The sequence below is a fragment of the Melospiza melodia genome, chromosome 20 (genome assembly GCF_035770615.1).
Source record: "Melospiza melodia melodia isolate bMelMel2 chromosome 20, bMelMel2.pri, whole genome shotgun sequence".
In the NCBI taxonomy this organism is placed as follows: domain Eukaryota; kingdom Metazoa; phylum Chordata; class Aves; order Passeriformes; family Passerellidae; genus Melospiza; species Melospiza melodia.
In genome coordinates, this window is record NC_086213.1 from 15166124 (window position 1) to 15181544 (window position 15421).

Genomic DNA, 15421 nt, shown 5'->3' on the forward strand with positions numbered 1-15421 from the left:
GAATTGTTTCTTTTATATGGCTTCCTGTTTTTCTTTAAAGTGAAATCAAGCAAGAGAAACAAAAGACTGACAAAACTTGAGCAGTGAAGCAGCACAGCTTTTCACAAATGGCTCCTTACCGTCCTTGCATGCATTAGAACAGCACAGTTAGGCACAGTATTTCCTCAGACCAGTACTTGGAAAGCATGGAGCTTATTTTAGTTTGCAGAACTGATGAACTTCCAGTGATGCTGTGGCCAGTGAAGTCTGTGCCCTTGTTCAGGACATGGAGAAATAGTAAAAGGTTGATGTTTCCCTTCTTGTGCTTACATGTATAATTCATATAGACTCTTGGTCTTGGTACACATAGACTCTTCAGCACATCTGTCAGTGTCACTGAGAAGTTGTCTACATTCTGCAGTGAATGTAGGTTCCTTGTCCTGGAACAGCAAACAACTGCAGTTCTACCATGCTGAGCTGAAATATGCCAGGTTATATGCCAGCTTCACTGAACTGCCTTTTTTACTTCAGAACAAATAAAGTAAGGTGTTTCATGATCTGAAATGCAAATCTCATTCCAAAATTACTTAATTCAAATTTTAAGAAATAAGATTATATATCCTCGGTAGTGGGACATGGCATGTTTTGTTCTGCATGTTTAAATGTCATATTTTACTCTGTGTCAGAAATGTTTTAGTGGTGATAGTGCTTTGATAGCCATGTAAAAGCCAGTTGGTTATACCCAAACTTACCTGTATAAACCTTAGTATCTGATTTAAACAGAAAAGTAATCCACAGTCATTATGTTGCAAAATCAGACAAGCACATGATTTGAAAGTGATGCTTTTTTAATGGCTTGTCCCAAATGTCATCTGGTGTTATGCCTCAGAATATATAGATTCTATGGCACAAAGCAAAAGTTCCCTTCTTTTGGCTCTTTCATCTTCCCAGGTTTTGAAGCCCTGTTTTATCATTTGTTTCTTTAGATGACTTGTCCTTACTTTTGTCCTGTATGTAAAAATTATTTTTTTCTTGTGGAAAGTAGTCTTATTTATGAGTGAAATAGAAGTGTGCTGTGTTTCAAAAATGAGATGCTCTTCTAGTTTTGTCAAGCATAATAGGGTTATCAACAGCTGTAGATAGTGTATGTTTTTCACACTACTGTAGTTTATCCTACTTTTTTTTGCAGTGGACTGTAGATATTCCTGCATGCCTTTTTGAAATAATAATAATGTATAACATCATTTTAGGTTTTGTGTATTTTCTTTGTTAATTTTTGAGCAAAATATAATTGACTAATAAATCCCATAAGTATTTAAAGATAAAATTTTTTTTTAATATTTTGGAACCATTCACTTTTTTCTGTACTTTTTTTGCAGACTATAGGTATCTACATCTTCTGATTAGCATGGGAGGGGAGGTTAGGTTTGCTTGTACATTCATCTGTCCTTTTGAAAAAGCAAGATAAAGAAAAAACATAAATGTCACATACTAATGTGGCATTTAGGGGGTTAGATAACTTGCTAGCATTTGGAACTTTTTTTTATTGCAATAACCCCGCTTTAAAAAACTACATGAGGGTTGCAGTTCCTTATAGCATAAATACTTAAGTCATTTTTAAATGGGGGAACCAGGGTAAATATTAGGAACTGCCATTTTAATTAAGATAGGTGAAGAGGTAAGAATATTTATGTGTTGATTTTTAGTTTTCAAAGTGCTCAAAATAAAAGGGTATATTGATCCACACAGCAAACAGATTCACAGCCACTAATTTCCTTGCAGTTGGCCCTGTCAAAATCTCTGTTTTTGAAGACCTTACCATGGTCAGTGTACTGCTAAAAGGTGTTTTTTGGTGCAGCAGAGTAACCCTGATAAAACTGTTGAGTCTTTGAGTTCCTATAGAACAAATTCTGTATGAGCGTATTCTATAAGAAATACTTTTATCTCTTCAAATTAACATTTTGGGCCAGTTCATGAATACTAGGACTGACAGGCTTCTAAATAGAAGTAACAGCTTGCTTTGTTCCACAAATCAATGAATACATAAATAATACACTTCCATTGCTGGTAGACAGCTGCTTTGTAATTCTCAGTCAGGGAATACTTCACTATAAGCTTTGAGGAACCTGGAGTAAGAAAGATAGAGTGGTAGAAAAGAATCTGGAGTACTTTTGGATTTTAGTGACCTGAAAGAATTGTTGATTAACTTTTTACAGTTCTGACATTCTTCACTCTTTGCAGTTTTTATCTAACATAGGATTCCAATTGCTGTAAAATGCATCTAAGCTGTTTGTAATATTATTGATGATGTCCTTTGCTAGTTGAACCAGACACAGTGCTAGGGGTTTTTTCCGATTGCAATAAGCATGTTCTGGTTAATTTCTAATTTTGACTTTAAGTATTGATTAAGTAGTGTAACCCCAAAATAACTAATGTATGTTCTGGGCTTACGAATACTGCAAATATGCAAATGCACTGAAGTACTCATTTCTGTTCTCATATGGCTATAAATTCTCCCTATTTACAGAGCTCTTTCCTAATCCATTCCTGCTAAACAAGAGTTGTCAAATCATGTTTTGGCATTACTTGTGTAAGATTTGCTTCAGTCATGCAAATAAAATGCTGAAGAACAACTCTGCCAGAGAATTTGTCTGACAGCATAGCATTTAATAAAGGCCAAAAAAACCATGCTGTTTAGTAGGCCAAAAAAACAGACAAAGAAGTGAGATTCAGTGAATGCTATCTGAATGTTTGCAGTTTAACTTCTTAGAAGAGCTCTCAGACAATGTAAATCTCTCATCCCTTGAGATGCGTAATAAATTTCATCAGGTGACAGGTTTGTTTCCATGCCTTCCGAAACGGTTCTGCTGGCCTGCATATTGGCAGAGCCTGCTCAGTGTCATTCATTTATTAACTTCCTTCTTGGCAGTGATAGGAGAGCTTGTGTTTTATGTGGCCGAACAAACCTGAGCAGTGAAAACCATTGGGTTTTTCTCCTCTCTCATTTTCCTCTTAATGCTACTTTGCCTACGGCTTTTTCATTTGAAGCTACTAGAGGTGTCTACTTCAAGGCAGACTGGGCTATTCCATATTCAGTAGTGTTCAAAGCAGAGGCTCAGGTACCATATCAAGAGGTGAATAATGTTGTCAAAGGAATGAAAGTCGACTGTGGTGGCCTCTTAGGAAACTGGAGAAGAGGTGTCTGTGAGGTGCCTGCAGTTACACATGGGAGTTTGTGAAATTAGAAACAGGACTCTGGACTCAACCACTCAAATGATCATGCTGTAAAATGTTTATAATCTTTGAGGCAAGCTTCTTTAGTACTGCTTTGTTGCTGGTTTTGTAATAAATATTGTGATAACAGTTATCAGTTAAAGCATGAAAAAGTGTCATGTCTCTAACTTGAAGCAGAGCTGCCTTTTTGATTATTCAAATGTCATTGTTCAGTTACCATCTTTATGTATTCATGGTAGGAGAAGGGCAAAAAGAAAGAAAAAGATTACCTGTTTCTAATTTGGTTATTTCAGGTTTTAATGTATTACTTTTTATTCCAGTCATAGTAAGTATCCTTGTATCAAACAGTGAAACTCAGATAAGGTGGAGCAGAAATTATGACAGGGAAACAGATTTCTCCAGTTGCCTTGAAATGGCAGCTGGCGGAATGACAGGCTTTGAAATGAGGTGCATATCTATGGTGCCTGACTTGAATTGTTCTAAAGAAGGCATTGAGCTGAATTCTCTGGGGTTCAAGGTGATAATTTGAAAATGTTGTGGTATGATTTTGCTTAAGCTCCTTCAGCTGGAATTATTCACTGAACATTAACTGTGCATGGACCTGTTCTGTCTTGTGATCTTCCCAATTGTTTACATTTAGAACATTTATTTTGAAAAGTTCAGGCATAATTTCTATCACTACTTGTTCATTTTGCTGTTGAAATTGTCATCCAAACGGCACAGTTCATGGAGGAAAGTGACCCTAAAACTTAGTTTTGAATGTCACTAGTTCCTGATTGTATTTCTAGGTTTATCCTGTTTTAAGTAAAACATGTAAATAAATTAAAAGATACCTGATAGTAGCCATTCTTTTAGAACACATTTCTTCTAAAAACTAAAGATGAAAAGTTCAGAACTATGTCCTGATTAAGCTGACAATCTTAGTATGCATATACCAACTTGCATGTGTATCTTTGGGAAACTGTACAGGCCTCCATTAAATTTTTCTTTATGCATGTGTTTGAAGATGTCAGCCTTACTTCTGAACATTTTACATAATCCCAATGCAGCACTAGCTAACTTTGACTAATTTTGGAAACTGATCACCGTTCTTTGTTTATCTTTGATTTTAGAGCGTCAGTAGTATACCATGTCCTGTGACTGCAGTCAGAACTTTACCCACCTTAGAAGTTAAACAAGCAGAAAGGCCTTCAAGCAGAAGCAGAGATCCTCCTAGGGATGAAGAAAAGGAAAAGAAAAGGAAAAAACACAAGAAAAGATCTCGGTCAAGATCTCGATCACCATTCAAGTATCATTCATCATCTAAGTCCAGGTCTAGATCACATTCAAAAGCAAAACACTCACTTCCCACTGCCTATAGGACTGTCAGGCATTCAAGGTGGGTTTGGAAACCAAACATATTCTTTAGCATTCTGTGTGGGTTAAAACGTAAAACGTCTTTGCACTTCTTCTATTACATAGGTGTTTTTATACCCATTGCAAAGGTCACAGTCACCTTGAAGGCAGTATGTGGCACATACAGATCGAATGTGGCAGGTCTTTTGAAAGTCCTTTTAGTGAAATAATGAATCGGTAATCTCTTGTTACAAAGTACAAAACTTTTACCCGTAAATGCTTTTTCCTGATCTTCTTTGAAATACCTGGGGATAGTACATAGAAATGGGATGATAGCAGGAAGAGAGCTTGCTAATAAATCTCTGTCTGTTACTGGAACAAAGTAACTTAGACAATATTCAGATAAGATATAGAGGTAGAGTACTAGGTGGTTGAGCAGCAAAGCTCAGAGGAAAACAAAGCAGTTGAGTAACAAGTGAAAAAATATGATGGAGATATATGGCAGGAATCCAAGAAGAGTGTGAACAGAGGTGAAAGAGAGAGATACTACAGAAGAGTGTAACCCAGTGCTGTTAACTCTGTACTTAATCATTAATGAGATTAAATACACTATGCTAATTATCCAGCTATAAGATGATGTATATTGTGTTTTACTGATACTGTTAATTCTGTCAAAGGTATTTGGGTCTAGGCACCTTCAAAGCTTACTGTCTGTAAATGCTTTTCTGCAGTGAAGTTACTATGGTCAGTAGGAGGGGCTTTGAGGGTGCATTCTGTGGATCAGTGTACAGAACAGTGTAACTACTTATGTAGCTTGTAGTTCAAGCAAATTGCATATAAATACTGCCACAGCTGTATAAGTATGTGATGCATATGAAACCCTCTAGTACTTCCTCTTTTTGTCTCTGTCTATGACTCATGCCTGAAAAAAGCTGCTAGCCTCTGATGACAGTGTCTTAGTTTTCTTGTGCTTTTTTGTTCAATGAAGTGTCTTAACTACACTAGCAGGAGTGTTAACATGTTACAACTTACTGGTTTATACGTAATTTTTGAGTTTAAGAGCAATACTTTTCTGCAGAAATCTCTGCTATTCAGAGATGCCAGGAATTAAATAAGCGCAACTTGGACTGAAACGATCAGTCCGACATGCTGCTTATTTGACTACCTTTGACAGTAAGTTGTCATGACATGCTATGTCTTAACCAAAAGTCATCAAGAATAGGTAATCTGTAGGAGTTAATCTTGTGTTTGCCTCCTTGGACAAATCAAATGACAAGCACACAACAGCATGAAAATCATGAATCACCACAACACCTGATTAAATTTGGTCAGATATTTCCTTGAGGAGCTGTTGAATTCTGAAATCTCAGAAGTCTAATAAGCTTGATGCTGGCTGGCTGAATTTTAAAATTATTTAGAAGAACAGCACCAGATTTTGCACTGAAAACATTTTGCATATTTTAACTTCATAGAAGTTAGAGCTGAACAGGAAAGGCCTTGAAGAAGAAATGGTGATGATTGAAGGTGTGCTTTATTGAAGGTGTTTGCTATGCCTTAACATACTGTATTTCCAAAGTTAGAGCTCTTGCTCCTGAAACAGAAAAATTGTTGAATAATCAAGAGCAAGAGGCTGATTCATAACCCTTTTAGATACTGATGTGTTTTGATTCTCAAATGTTTAGGCAAAAATAGTACCTTGTCTTAATAATTGCCACAAAAAGGCTCATGTTGTTGCCTAGATAGAAGATATTACTGGTCTTTTTTATCATTATTATTATTTGTTCTTACTTTACTGTTGTTTCAGATAAAATAATTTCAGTGCATTGTGTTGCTTCATTCAAAGCTTGGCATGTTTCACATATCTTTGCTAATCAGTTTTCCTTAGAACAGTATTCTTCAGCTTCACCTAGAACAGTTTTCTTCCCTTGCTTCCCAAAGCACTGGATATTACAGCTTTCAGCTGAATGAATAGTTTCGTAAAGAGCCATCCTCTCCTGGAATAAAGTGTAAACTGTTTCTCGATGTTAATATGTTCATTGTGTATTAAGTGGATGGCGCTTGGAGACAGTCATTACTGTGTGGACAGTGATGCTAAATTACTTTGAAACAGCCCTATTTTGAGTATCTGTGCAGTATTTGAATGCCCCAGTCTAATGATGTTGCCTTATTTTAATCTGTTCAAAATACAGATTGAAAATGATCTTTACCATATAACTTATTGTGATAAGTTACTGGGGAATAAAATGTGGGAAGTGTAGATAAACATCAAAATTTGCAATAACATTCTTTGCTTTTTATTCAAGGAATGTTTAGGATACTTTGCAAGCTCTTCGTTTTTGGTTTATCATCTTATTCTTTTTTTCCAAAATGCATATTGTGCTTAGGAATCCCACAAATGAACTTTGCAGTATACTTCTTTGTATAGCATTTTACATCACTTGCTTATCATTTATTTTTGCATTGTTAGAGGCTTAGAGGCTCTGCTGCATTTAAGAGTAGTCTTTGGTCATAAGATACAATTTTGAAACTGTTGCATTTTTTTATATTTTCTTATGCATCTTCAGCCGTAATAAAGTTGAAAAATTCTGTTCCAATAACATGAAGTTGATTCAGAGCATGTTTTGCATATTCATTTCTCAGGTTAACAGCCAAACCTATTTTACAGAAACAAGTTTAAAAAAATCATAGCTATATAGAGAACCCAGATAATACTAGCTTAATTGTAGCATGTGATGTGCTAACAGCAATTCTCTGTATAAATGCTTGTTATTTTCTGGAACAAAATTAGTCCTATAAAGCTTGGTATCATGCAATTTTAATTCTAGACCTACATGACAGATTAAACAAGCCAAGTACACAGTAAACAGTGTCCCAGAGTTCTCTAAGGTACTGCAGAACAGACCTGTCATTCCCAGAGAGGTCATTCCCAGAGAGTACTTACAAGTAAGTACTTGATATCAAAGATGGGGCATATTTATTAAATCTGTCTTGGAAAACAAAGGTTTTGGTATCTTAGTATTAAGTGTAGTAAATACTAAATCACTGTTTTTATTTCTCATGGGCTTCAAAGCACTGTTAAAGAATTGGGTCTGAGCTGTTTCTGGTAGTGATGCTGGGTGTCAGAGGAGATGAAGGGAAGTGATTTGATTTGGTGAAATTTGGATGTTCATTTCGAACTAGAGATGGAAAGTCAAAACTTCAGTATTGCTGCTTTACTTTATACTGTTTAGTAATGGAGTAGTACTAAAGCCCATAATATATCCAGTTAATGAATATTAGCAGTAATTGGTTGTATATTTTGTTAACAGGTTACTTTGCGGTAAGTTTGGATAGGGTGCACCTGTGTGGGAGTTTCTGTGAGACTTTTTGCCTCAGTATATCAGTAGACTTGGAAGTAGCTGTTCTTTGTTAAAAAAGATTGTTTGGTGTTGGGGTTTTTTTCTCCTACAAAAGTCATTTTCTTATTGCTGAGGCAGTGTCTAGTCACATAATTTTAATTCCAGTTTTGTAATGAGACATGCCAAGCTTCATAACCCTTTGAACTTTTGGGACCCTTCTAAGCATAAGTCATAAAGGAACAAAGTGCCTTCTGGAATTACAGTCTAATGAAAGTTACAATTTACATATTGCAGTAAAACTGATTAGCTGTCTTCTAATTGTTTGGAGCAAATGGCCTAAGTTCTTAATATTTGGTGATTGGAAGAATGCTGTAGAACCACAAATGTCAGTTCATAAAAATAAAGCTAATGTCTTTTTCTTTCTGATTGTTTGGACTTTTTTAGGCTGGTCCATACAGGCGTGTTTCACTAAAGTTCAGCTTTTGGTTAAGGGACTAAGCCTTTTCAGGATTCTAGTTAATACCAAAACTAGGACATTTTAGTCTGGATGTGAAGTGTGTGCCTCCATATCACAGACTCACAGCATCCACAGCGACACTGAGCATGGAGCCGAGTCTGAGCAGCTCATCAGTGGCAGCAGCAGCAGAGTGGAAAAATTATCAGGCAACTTGGGCAATGAAAAGATTTGACTGCTGGAGCTCTTTTGAGGGAGATCCTGGTAAAATGTCAAGGTGTCTGACTGAACCCAAGTTTTATAATCTGTTGGTCTTTTCCTTTTTTTTAATCCTTCTGAATGGCTTGGTAAAGATCAGATTTTAAAAGTGTCAAAGCAGTTAATTTGCAACAGTTATCTGCCATTGAGATTTCTTTTCAGTTGGGCTTTTTTGTTGTAGGTGTAACAGAAATGGCTCAGGACCTTGTAGGTGTGTATATATTATCTATATTATGTGAACCTGAAGCTCTCTGATCTTAACTGGGCATGCTTTCTATTTTCACTTCTTGTTCTCCTCACTTTTCTAGGAAAAATATTTCAAGTCAAAGTGCTAGTGCCAAACAACACTGATAATGGGTTGTTGGTCACTTGCACTGGTGAAAATACTGGCTGTGCTAGGATTGTTCTGCAGCATCCAGGACATTTCCTGGACTTGTCAGTGTTAGACAGCCACTGCATCAAGAATGTGCATTTATCTCTGTGAGACATCAGTTCTAGAAGCACACCACTAATTTAAGAAGACAAGGTCAGGTCTGCCAATCCCAGGCTTTGTGCAAATTTGATTTCTGCATACCAATTTTAGCAAAATGTGTTGCCACAAAAGGTGACTAGAGTAAAAAAAAAGTTTTTGCATCAAATAATACGGAAGTTGTCATAGCAGACAAGAACAAAAAATAATTTCTTTTTTTAGCCCCCTATTGGGCACGAAAAGCAATGGATAACTTCATCTCAAATGTCTTGGATAGGCAAGAAATTTTTATGTAGCTGACAAGTCTTGGAGACTAAATGCACCATGTTGGTATAAAATAGCTGTTTGCATTTGGTGAAGCACAATTCCACTGAAGTAAAAGTTTTGAAATAAGTAACAAAAAGCAAACTTTTGAATGTTTTTTCTCTCCTCAGGTCACGATCAAGGTCACCCCGGAGAAGGGCTCACACACCAGAACGGCGGAGAGACGAGAGAAGCGTTCCCACAGCGTATCGCATCAGCAATAGTCCTGGGAACAGCAGGAAACGGCCCCGCTCCAAGTAAGGGCTCCTGGTCCTGGACAGTGGGGTCTTGGCATCCTAACAGCCTGATGGATTGTAGACTCCTTAGCTAGAACTTAACCATTGTATCCTTTGTAGGTTCTGGAGATTTATTTTGATAGAAAAATACTTTTTCGGGAGAAAAAAAAATATGGATGCACTTGTTGTTCTTCCCTTCTCTTGCATATGTTTGAACAGCAGCTGTACAGTCAAATTGGTGGATGTTAATACACTGCTGTTTGCTGGCTATGAGAGTTCACATTTCACTGGGAGTTTCGCATTTCCCTCTTTTTGGGTCATTTTCTCATGCTGTGATTGTGCAAGCTGTATGACCTCTGTACAAGTCATAGCCCAACTATGATGTCAGCTTTCTTGACATCACATCATATCTGCATAAGGGCAACACTGATTTAGCAAACAGTTATTTAACAGTTGTTTTACTGGCAGACTGGAATGTGAAGTATGAATCATAGTGTCATTTTGAGAGCATCCTGCATACAGTCATTCTTAAACTATTATAATCAAAATGGCATTTAGTCTTCAACTTCTTTCTCCATATGTCTTGTGGAATAAGAAAGAAAGAGATAACTTTCAGCTTCATTTAAAAAATTCTTTTGTTTCTTATGACATCTCTTGATAGCCTGTAATTAATTTATGTGTGGTAGGTATTATTGAGAACTTCTTAAGTATACTTCAAATGATTTAGTTTTTACATTCATCAAATGTGGAATTAATGCAAATTGGGTTAAGCGGAAAATGTGGAAGCTTAAAATATTTGTTTTCCTATAAATGCACAAAAGACGCTTTTTTCACATCTCCATGCTGTTCTTAATGCTGTGTTGATGTGTCTGCTGCTTTAAATGCATTCAGCATTTAAAAGTATGAAGTATTTTTAGAATTTTGCTACTCCAAGTTGTAAATTATAAGTTAGTAATTGTGAATAATATTGCTATATAGGTCAAAATTTTAAACTTCTGTTAGGCATCAAACAGGAAACCAGAAAGTGGCACAATAAAATATGGCAGTAAGTACAGAAGATGTAGACTGAAGAAGGAGTAACATGTAGTTAAACATAGATAAGGATATTTTGCAGCTCTGATTGCAGAAATTAAATCAGAAACTGTTTCAGCCCTGACATGTTAAATTTTCAAGTAAAAATGTGATGGACCAGTTTCCATGTTGAATTATGGAACAGATTTCTTCATCATTCAGCTGTTCTATTTGTTCATTGTAGTCTGAGATGAAAAACACTGAAAAAGCTTACAGTAAAATACTTTTCTTGCACGACAAATATTTGCCAAGATTTTCAAGAGTCAAATATGAGATCTGTTCACAGCTTGGTTACGTGAGGATGTTTAAAGAAACAAAGCGAATAAAGTACATAGCTAGTCAAGGAATAACTGACTTTGTAGTTGATGGTTTTGTGTAGTCATGAATATGTTAGAGGCTGTGGGGTTTTTTGTCTGCCTCTTAATAATTTTTTATTCAAGAAAAGTGTAAGGAGGTTTTGCAATTTTAAATCTTGAGTGTTTTCTGTATATAAAAGTGTATGTATTATGTCTCTATATAAAATATAATAGATCTCTGTATAAAAAATTGTGGGGTAAATTCTAAGGTTCAGAGTTGTACGCTGTTTATATGGAAATTCAATGTGTTACAGTATAGCACCTTTTAAAGTAGAAAATTCCCACAAAAATTCAAAGTAAAGGAATGAATAATATGATATTTAAAAGGTGGCTGAAAGTTTTAGTGTTCTAAGATGTTCTAGAAGCTTTAAGAACATTGCTCTGAATAGACCTCTAGGAGTGCATACTAGAGAGGGATGCTTATAGTGAGATATTGCCTACCTCTAATTAAGGCATCACTCTAGTTATTCTAATTATAGTAATATCAATAGTAGTGTGTAAATCATAAAGACATAAGTTCATAGCCAGGTAAAAAGATTCAGTAGTTTCATCTTTAATATATTACTAATTGAATTCTCTTTGAACTTAATATTGGCTTGCGTGGTGAATATCTCCGTTCCCTTCTGTCAGTAATGAACACATCAGGTACCCATAAGTCCTTTGTTTCAGCTTCCATATTGACAAACATTTGTGGATCTAATTTCCAGGTCTGAAACATGGAAATTCTCACTTAGGCACACTGTTAGGTCCAGATTACTCTGAGCGCAGTACACCATCTCATTTAAAATTTTGATCCTGTGGTTTGTTGCATTGCAGGTTGGATCACAAAGAAAAGGGAGGTTTTTTTTGTTTTAAAAACCAAACAAACTGGATTTGCCTTATAGATATTTCATATAGCCATGATTCCATGTTTTGTTTATTTTATGAGCTAGGAAAATTGTAAGGGATATAAACTCTTACTTTTCTTTTTGCATCCTTAGTGTCTGTTGTTGTTTGGGAAGGAACTTCCCTCTAGCAAAATTATTCTGCAAATCTCCATTGAAAGGCTTTTTGTTGTTGTCCTGCATTCCAAGTGAGAACATCAGGAACCAGAAGTTTCCTAATGTAGTATATTAAAAAGAGCTTCTGATAAACTATTTTGTACAGCCATAAATGTGCAGTATTGGGTAAGACTAATGCTTGCTAAGTGCAAGAGAAACAGAAGTGTGCCAAGTAACTTCAGTGTAGCTAGTGTAATATTGCTTTAAATATTCTTCACTAAAATATTTTCTTCTCACAGAAGTCCCCATGAAAAGAAGAAGAAAAGGCGGTCTAGATCACGTACTAAATCCAGAGCAAGGTCTCCCTCACCATCCATGTCACCAGGCAAACCATCCACACACAAAAATTCTGTACATTCAACTAGTGTCTCTCCTGTGGAGAGCAGGGAATCCAGCCAGGAACGCTCCAGGTACCGTACTCTGTTAGTGTCTTACTGCAGTGCTGCTGCCTCTTGACTGTCAGGGTGTCTGTGACCAGAGTCTGTGTGTGTGCAATGTGTGCTTATCAAAAGTAAAAATCATTAGGAGCACAGCACTGTCTGAATCAGTCTGATAAACATATTGGGTCTCTTTTGCTTTCTGGAGTAAATTTCTCAACCTTACAGGAAAACTGGTGCAGAAAATTCTACAACCTATTTCTAAGTTGGAAATTGGAAGCTTTCATGAAATGGGATAACTCTTTGAAGTAGAACTTTAATAGAGTGGTTTAAATTATAACATGTGTCAAGATTCATGATTAAATTATTTCTAGAATATAGAACAGCCCTGTTAAAAATTCTCAAGCTGCTGTTCAGATTTGTCGGAGCAGTTGTACAAGTGATTTTTCTGACCCTGACTTACATTCTCTGGTTGACTGAAAGAGCTGTTGACTAACATAGGAGAAACATGTACAATAAAACCCAAATCAAGATGGTGAGTGAAATGCATTTTCAAAACTTTTACTATAAATTTCTGATTTTATTTTTTTAGGGGAGTTTCTCAGGAAAAAGATGGTCAAATCTCTTCAGCAATTGTGTCATCAGTGCAGAGTAAAATCACTCAGGTACAAGTGGTCAAAATCAGAGTATATTGCCTAATTAAGTATGTCCAACATATTGCTTTTTTCTCTTACCACCTTGGGCAATTCTGAACTTTGCGTATGATGTAGAGACATGTTCACTGTCTTTTTTAATCTGTTTGCTTATGGGAGCAACGGTGTTGTTGCTTCCCTAGGTGCTGTCCTTTCAATTTTCATCAAGCCTCTAAAGACCGAGCTAAATTCATTAGGCTGCAGTTGTATCCACTGTAAAGATGCTAAAGTCCATGTTATGCTGCAATACTCCCTTTATCAACAGCCCATCTTACCATGTAGAGCCCTTCACAAGTTTCATGGAAGAAGGAAATATTTAACTTTTTTCAATTGGATAAGCCAACTTTAAAGGGAAAATTGTCTTAATTATGCTTTGAAAAATTCACAGTAGAAAATCAGAGCTGCTTTTTATATTCTGATGTTTTTTCAGTGGATAATTTATTCTTTCAATAAATAGATATTGTTCAAAAATATAGTTCTGCTATGGAAATAGTGGTAGTTGGAAATTGATACTTGTGGTCTAGTACCTTACATACAAAATTTGATCCATTTCTTATGACAAACCCTAAACAAGATTATTCAGGAAAAATAATAAGTATAGGCAGCAGAGGAAGAAAAAGGAGTGTTAATATCACAGCATTTCTTATGCTACCAAACAAATGCGTGGGAAGTCGTGGTATGAGAAATGAGATACAAACTACAGCATGGTCTTCAAAGGAGAGTTAACATCCCACCCTTCAAACACGTATACCCTTCAAAGATCATTGGTTTATGCATTTTTGGGTTAAATGTTGCTTATGGCATAGCATTTCCTATTTTAGTATTAGACTGCTTGTTTGAAGTACAGCTGTAAGAGAAGGAATGATTACTTAAGCAAAATACAGTTCTTGGTTGCTATTTGCAAAAAATAAAAAATAGGAATGAAACTTAGATGAATTTTGTAAGATATTTCCCAATAGAGATGAGTTTATCATTAAGGGCTCCAAAAAATGGAATTTAACTAATTATTAAATTGTTGTGCTGCCATTGTCCTGCCTGACCCTAACTAAGTCAGTATTTTTTCTCATTCAGATCCTTCCATCTGTAAAGCAGAAGGAGTAATGATGCTAAATTCCCCTCTGGTGTGTTTTGAGAACTTCAGATGCAATATGCTTTAAAAGCACTAAGGAGTTTATTTATGTTGCCTTTGTGAACAAATGTTTAAGTAACTCAGATTTGTTACCAATACACACTTTTTATTTTGTCATCATTTTTTGCAACCCAGTTATTCAATGCCGTTTACATGAAATTTCATTTCTTTTTGTAATGCTGTTCCAACTGGCTGCTCAGACAAGACTGAGAGTCTGTTTGCTTTTACAGTCACTGTCATATGAAAAAATGCCTCTGCTGTGTAAATTTTTGGTTCAGATTTACAAACCAAGGAAAAAAACTTTCTGTTTTAGAGTAATTGTTACATTCTTTTCTTACCAGCTCTCTCTCTTTTTCTCTTTTCTTTTTTCCCATTTTAAACCTCCAGTGGTTAGTAATTGTGTGTTCATTACAGGATTTCTTTGAAGATGTGGTCACAGTTTTTCTATTCCAATTGATATGATTTCAGTGCTTTGTTGTGTAGAAACTGCTTGATATATTTATGCAGAGCACTGTTGCATTCTGGTAAAACCAGAATTCAGTTGCTGTCATAGGAACTTTGTCCAAATTATTTGACTCATTTAGCCTAGGAGCTAAACATTTGATAGTCATGAGTCCAAGTATCCCACATGACTGGAATGCACACTAACCCTTTCAGGTGGAGTTTTTCAGTCATGTGTTTTAGCTCTTTTCAAACGTCAGACACGTTTGATCATTTTCCTTTTATTGTCTACAGGATCTTATGGCCAAAGTGAGAGCAATGCTTGCAGCTTCCAAAAACATCCAAACCAGTGCCTCCTGAGACCTGTTGGAGCTGACCATCAATAAATTGTGAGAAAAGAACAATTGAAAAAGAACTGCCTCATCTCAAATGTACAGCTGAGTTTGGCTCACTTGGTTCACAACTTGCCTAATTTACCGGAACTCAAGAAGCTAAAACCTATCTTTCTGTACAGAAGCATCTCCTTGAAATTTCATTAAATTTTTTCAGCCAGAATATCTTTGAAAAGTTTTTGGGTTTTGTAAATTGATTTTTTTGACTAATTCTTCGATAACATTTTATGATCAGCAGTCTGTATGTGTATATTTGTAAATACTATGTTTCTGTGAAAAGTATTACACAATAATAAAGAAGGAAACATCTTTCATTA

The 15421-nt window shown here is 35.8% G+C and overlaps 1 protein-coding gene across 2 annotated transcripts in view; it reads left to right on the forward strand.

Moving 5' to 3' along the window:
- SFSWAP (splicing factor SWAP) overlaps positions 1-15421 on the forward strand; it is a 36607-nt gene extending 21186 nt beyond the window's left edge. The window contains exons 14-19 of one of the 2 annotated variants that reach the window (XM_063173277.1): positions 4326-4591; positions 8462-8617; positions 9502-9627; positions 12313-12483; positions 13043-13115; positions 15007-15421. In XM_063173277.1, coding sequence (XP_063029347.1) covers positions 4326-4591; positions 8462-8617; positions 9502-9627; positions 12313-12483; positions 13043-13115; positions 15007-15072 — 858 coding nt within the window. In that variant the 3' untranslated portion in view covers positions 15073-15421. The remainder of the gene's footprint in view (positions 1-4325; positions 4592-8461; positions 8618-9501; positions 9628-12312; positions 12484-13042; positions 13116-15006) is intronic. The other variant, XM_063173278.1, reaches the window with a different exon arrangement.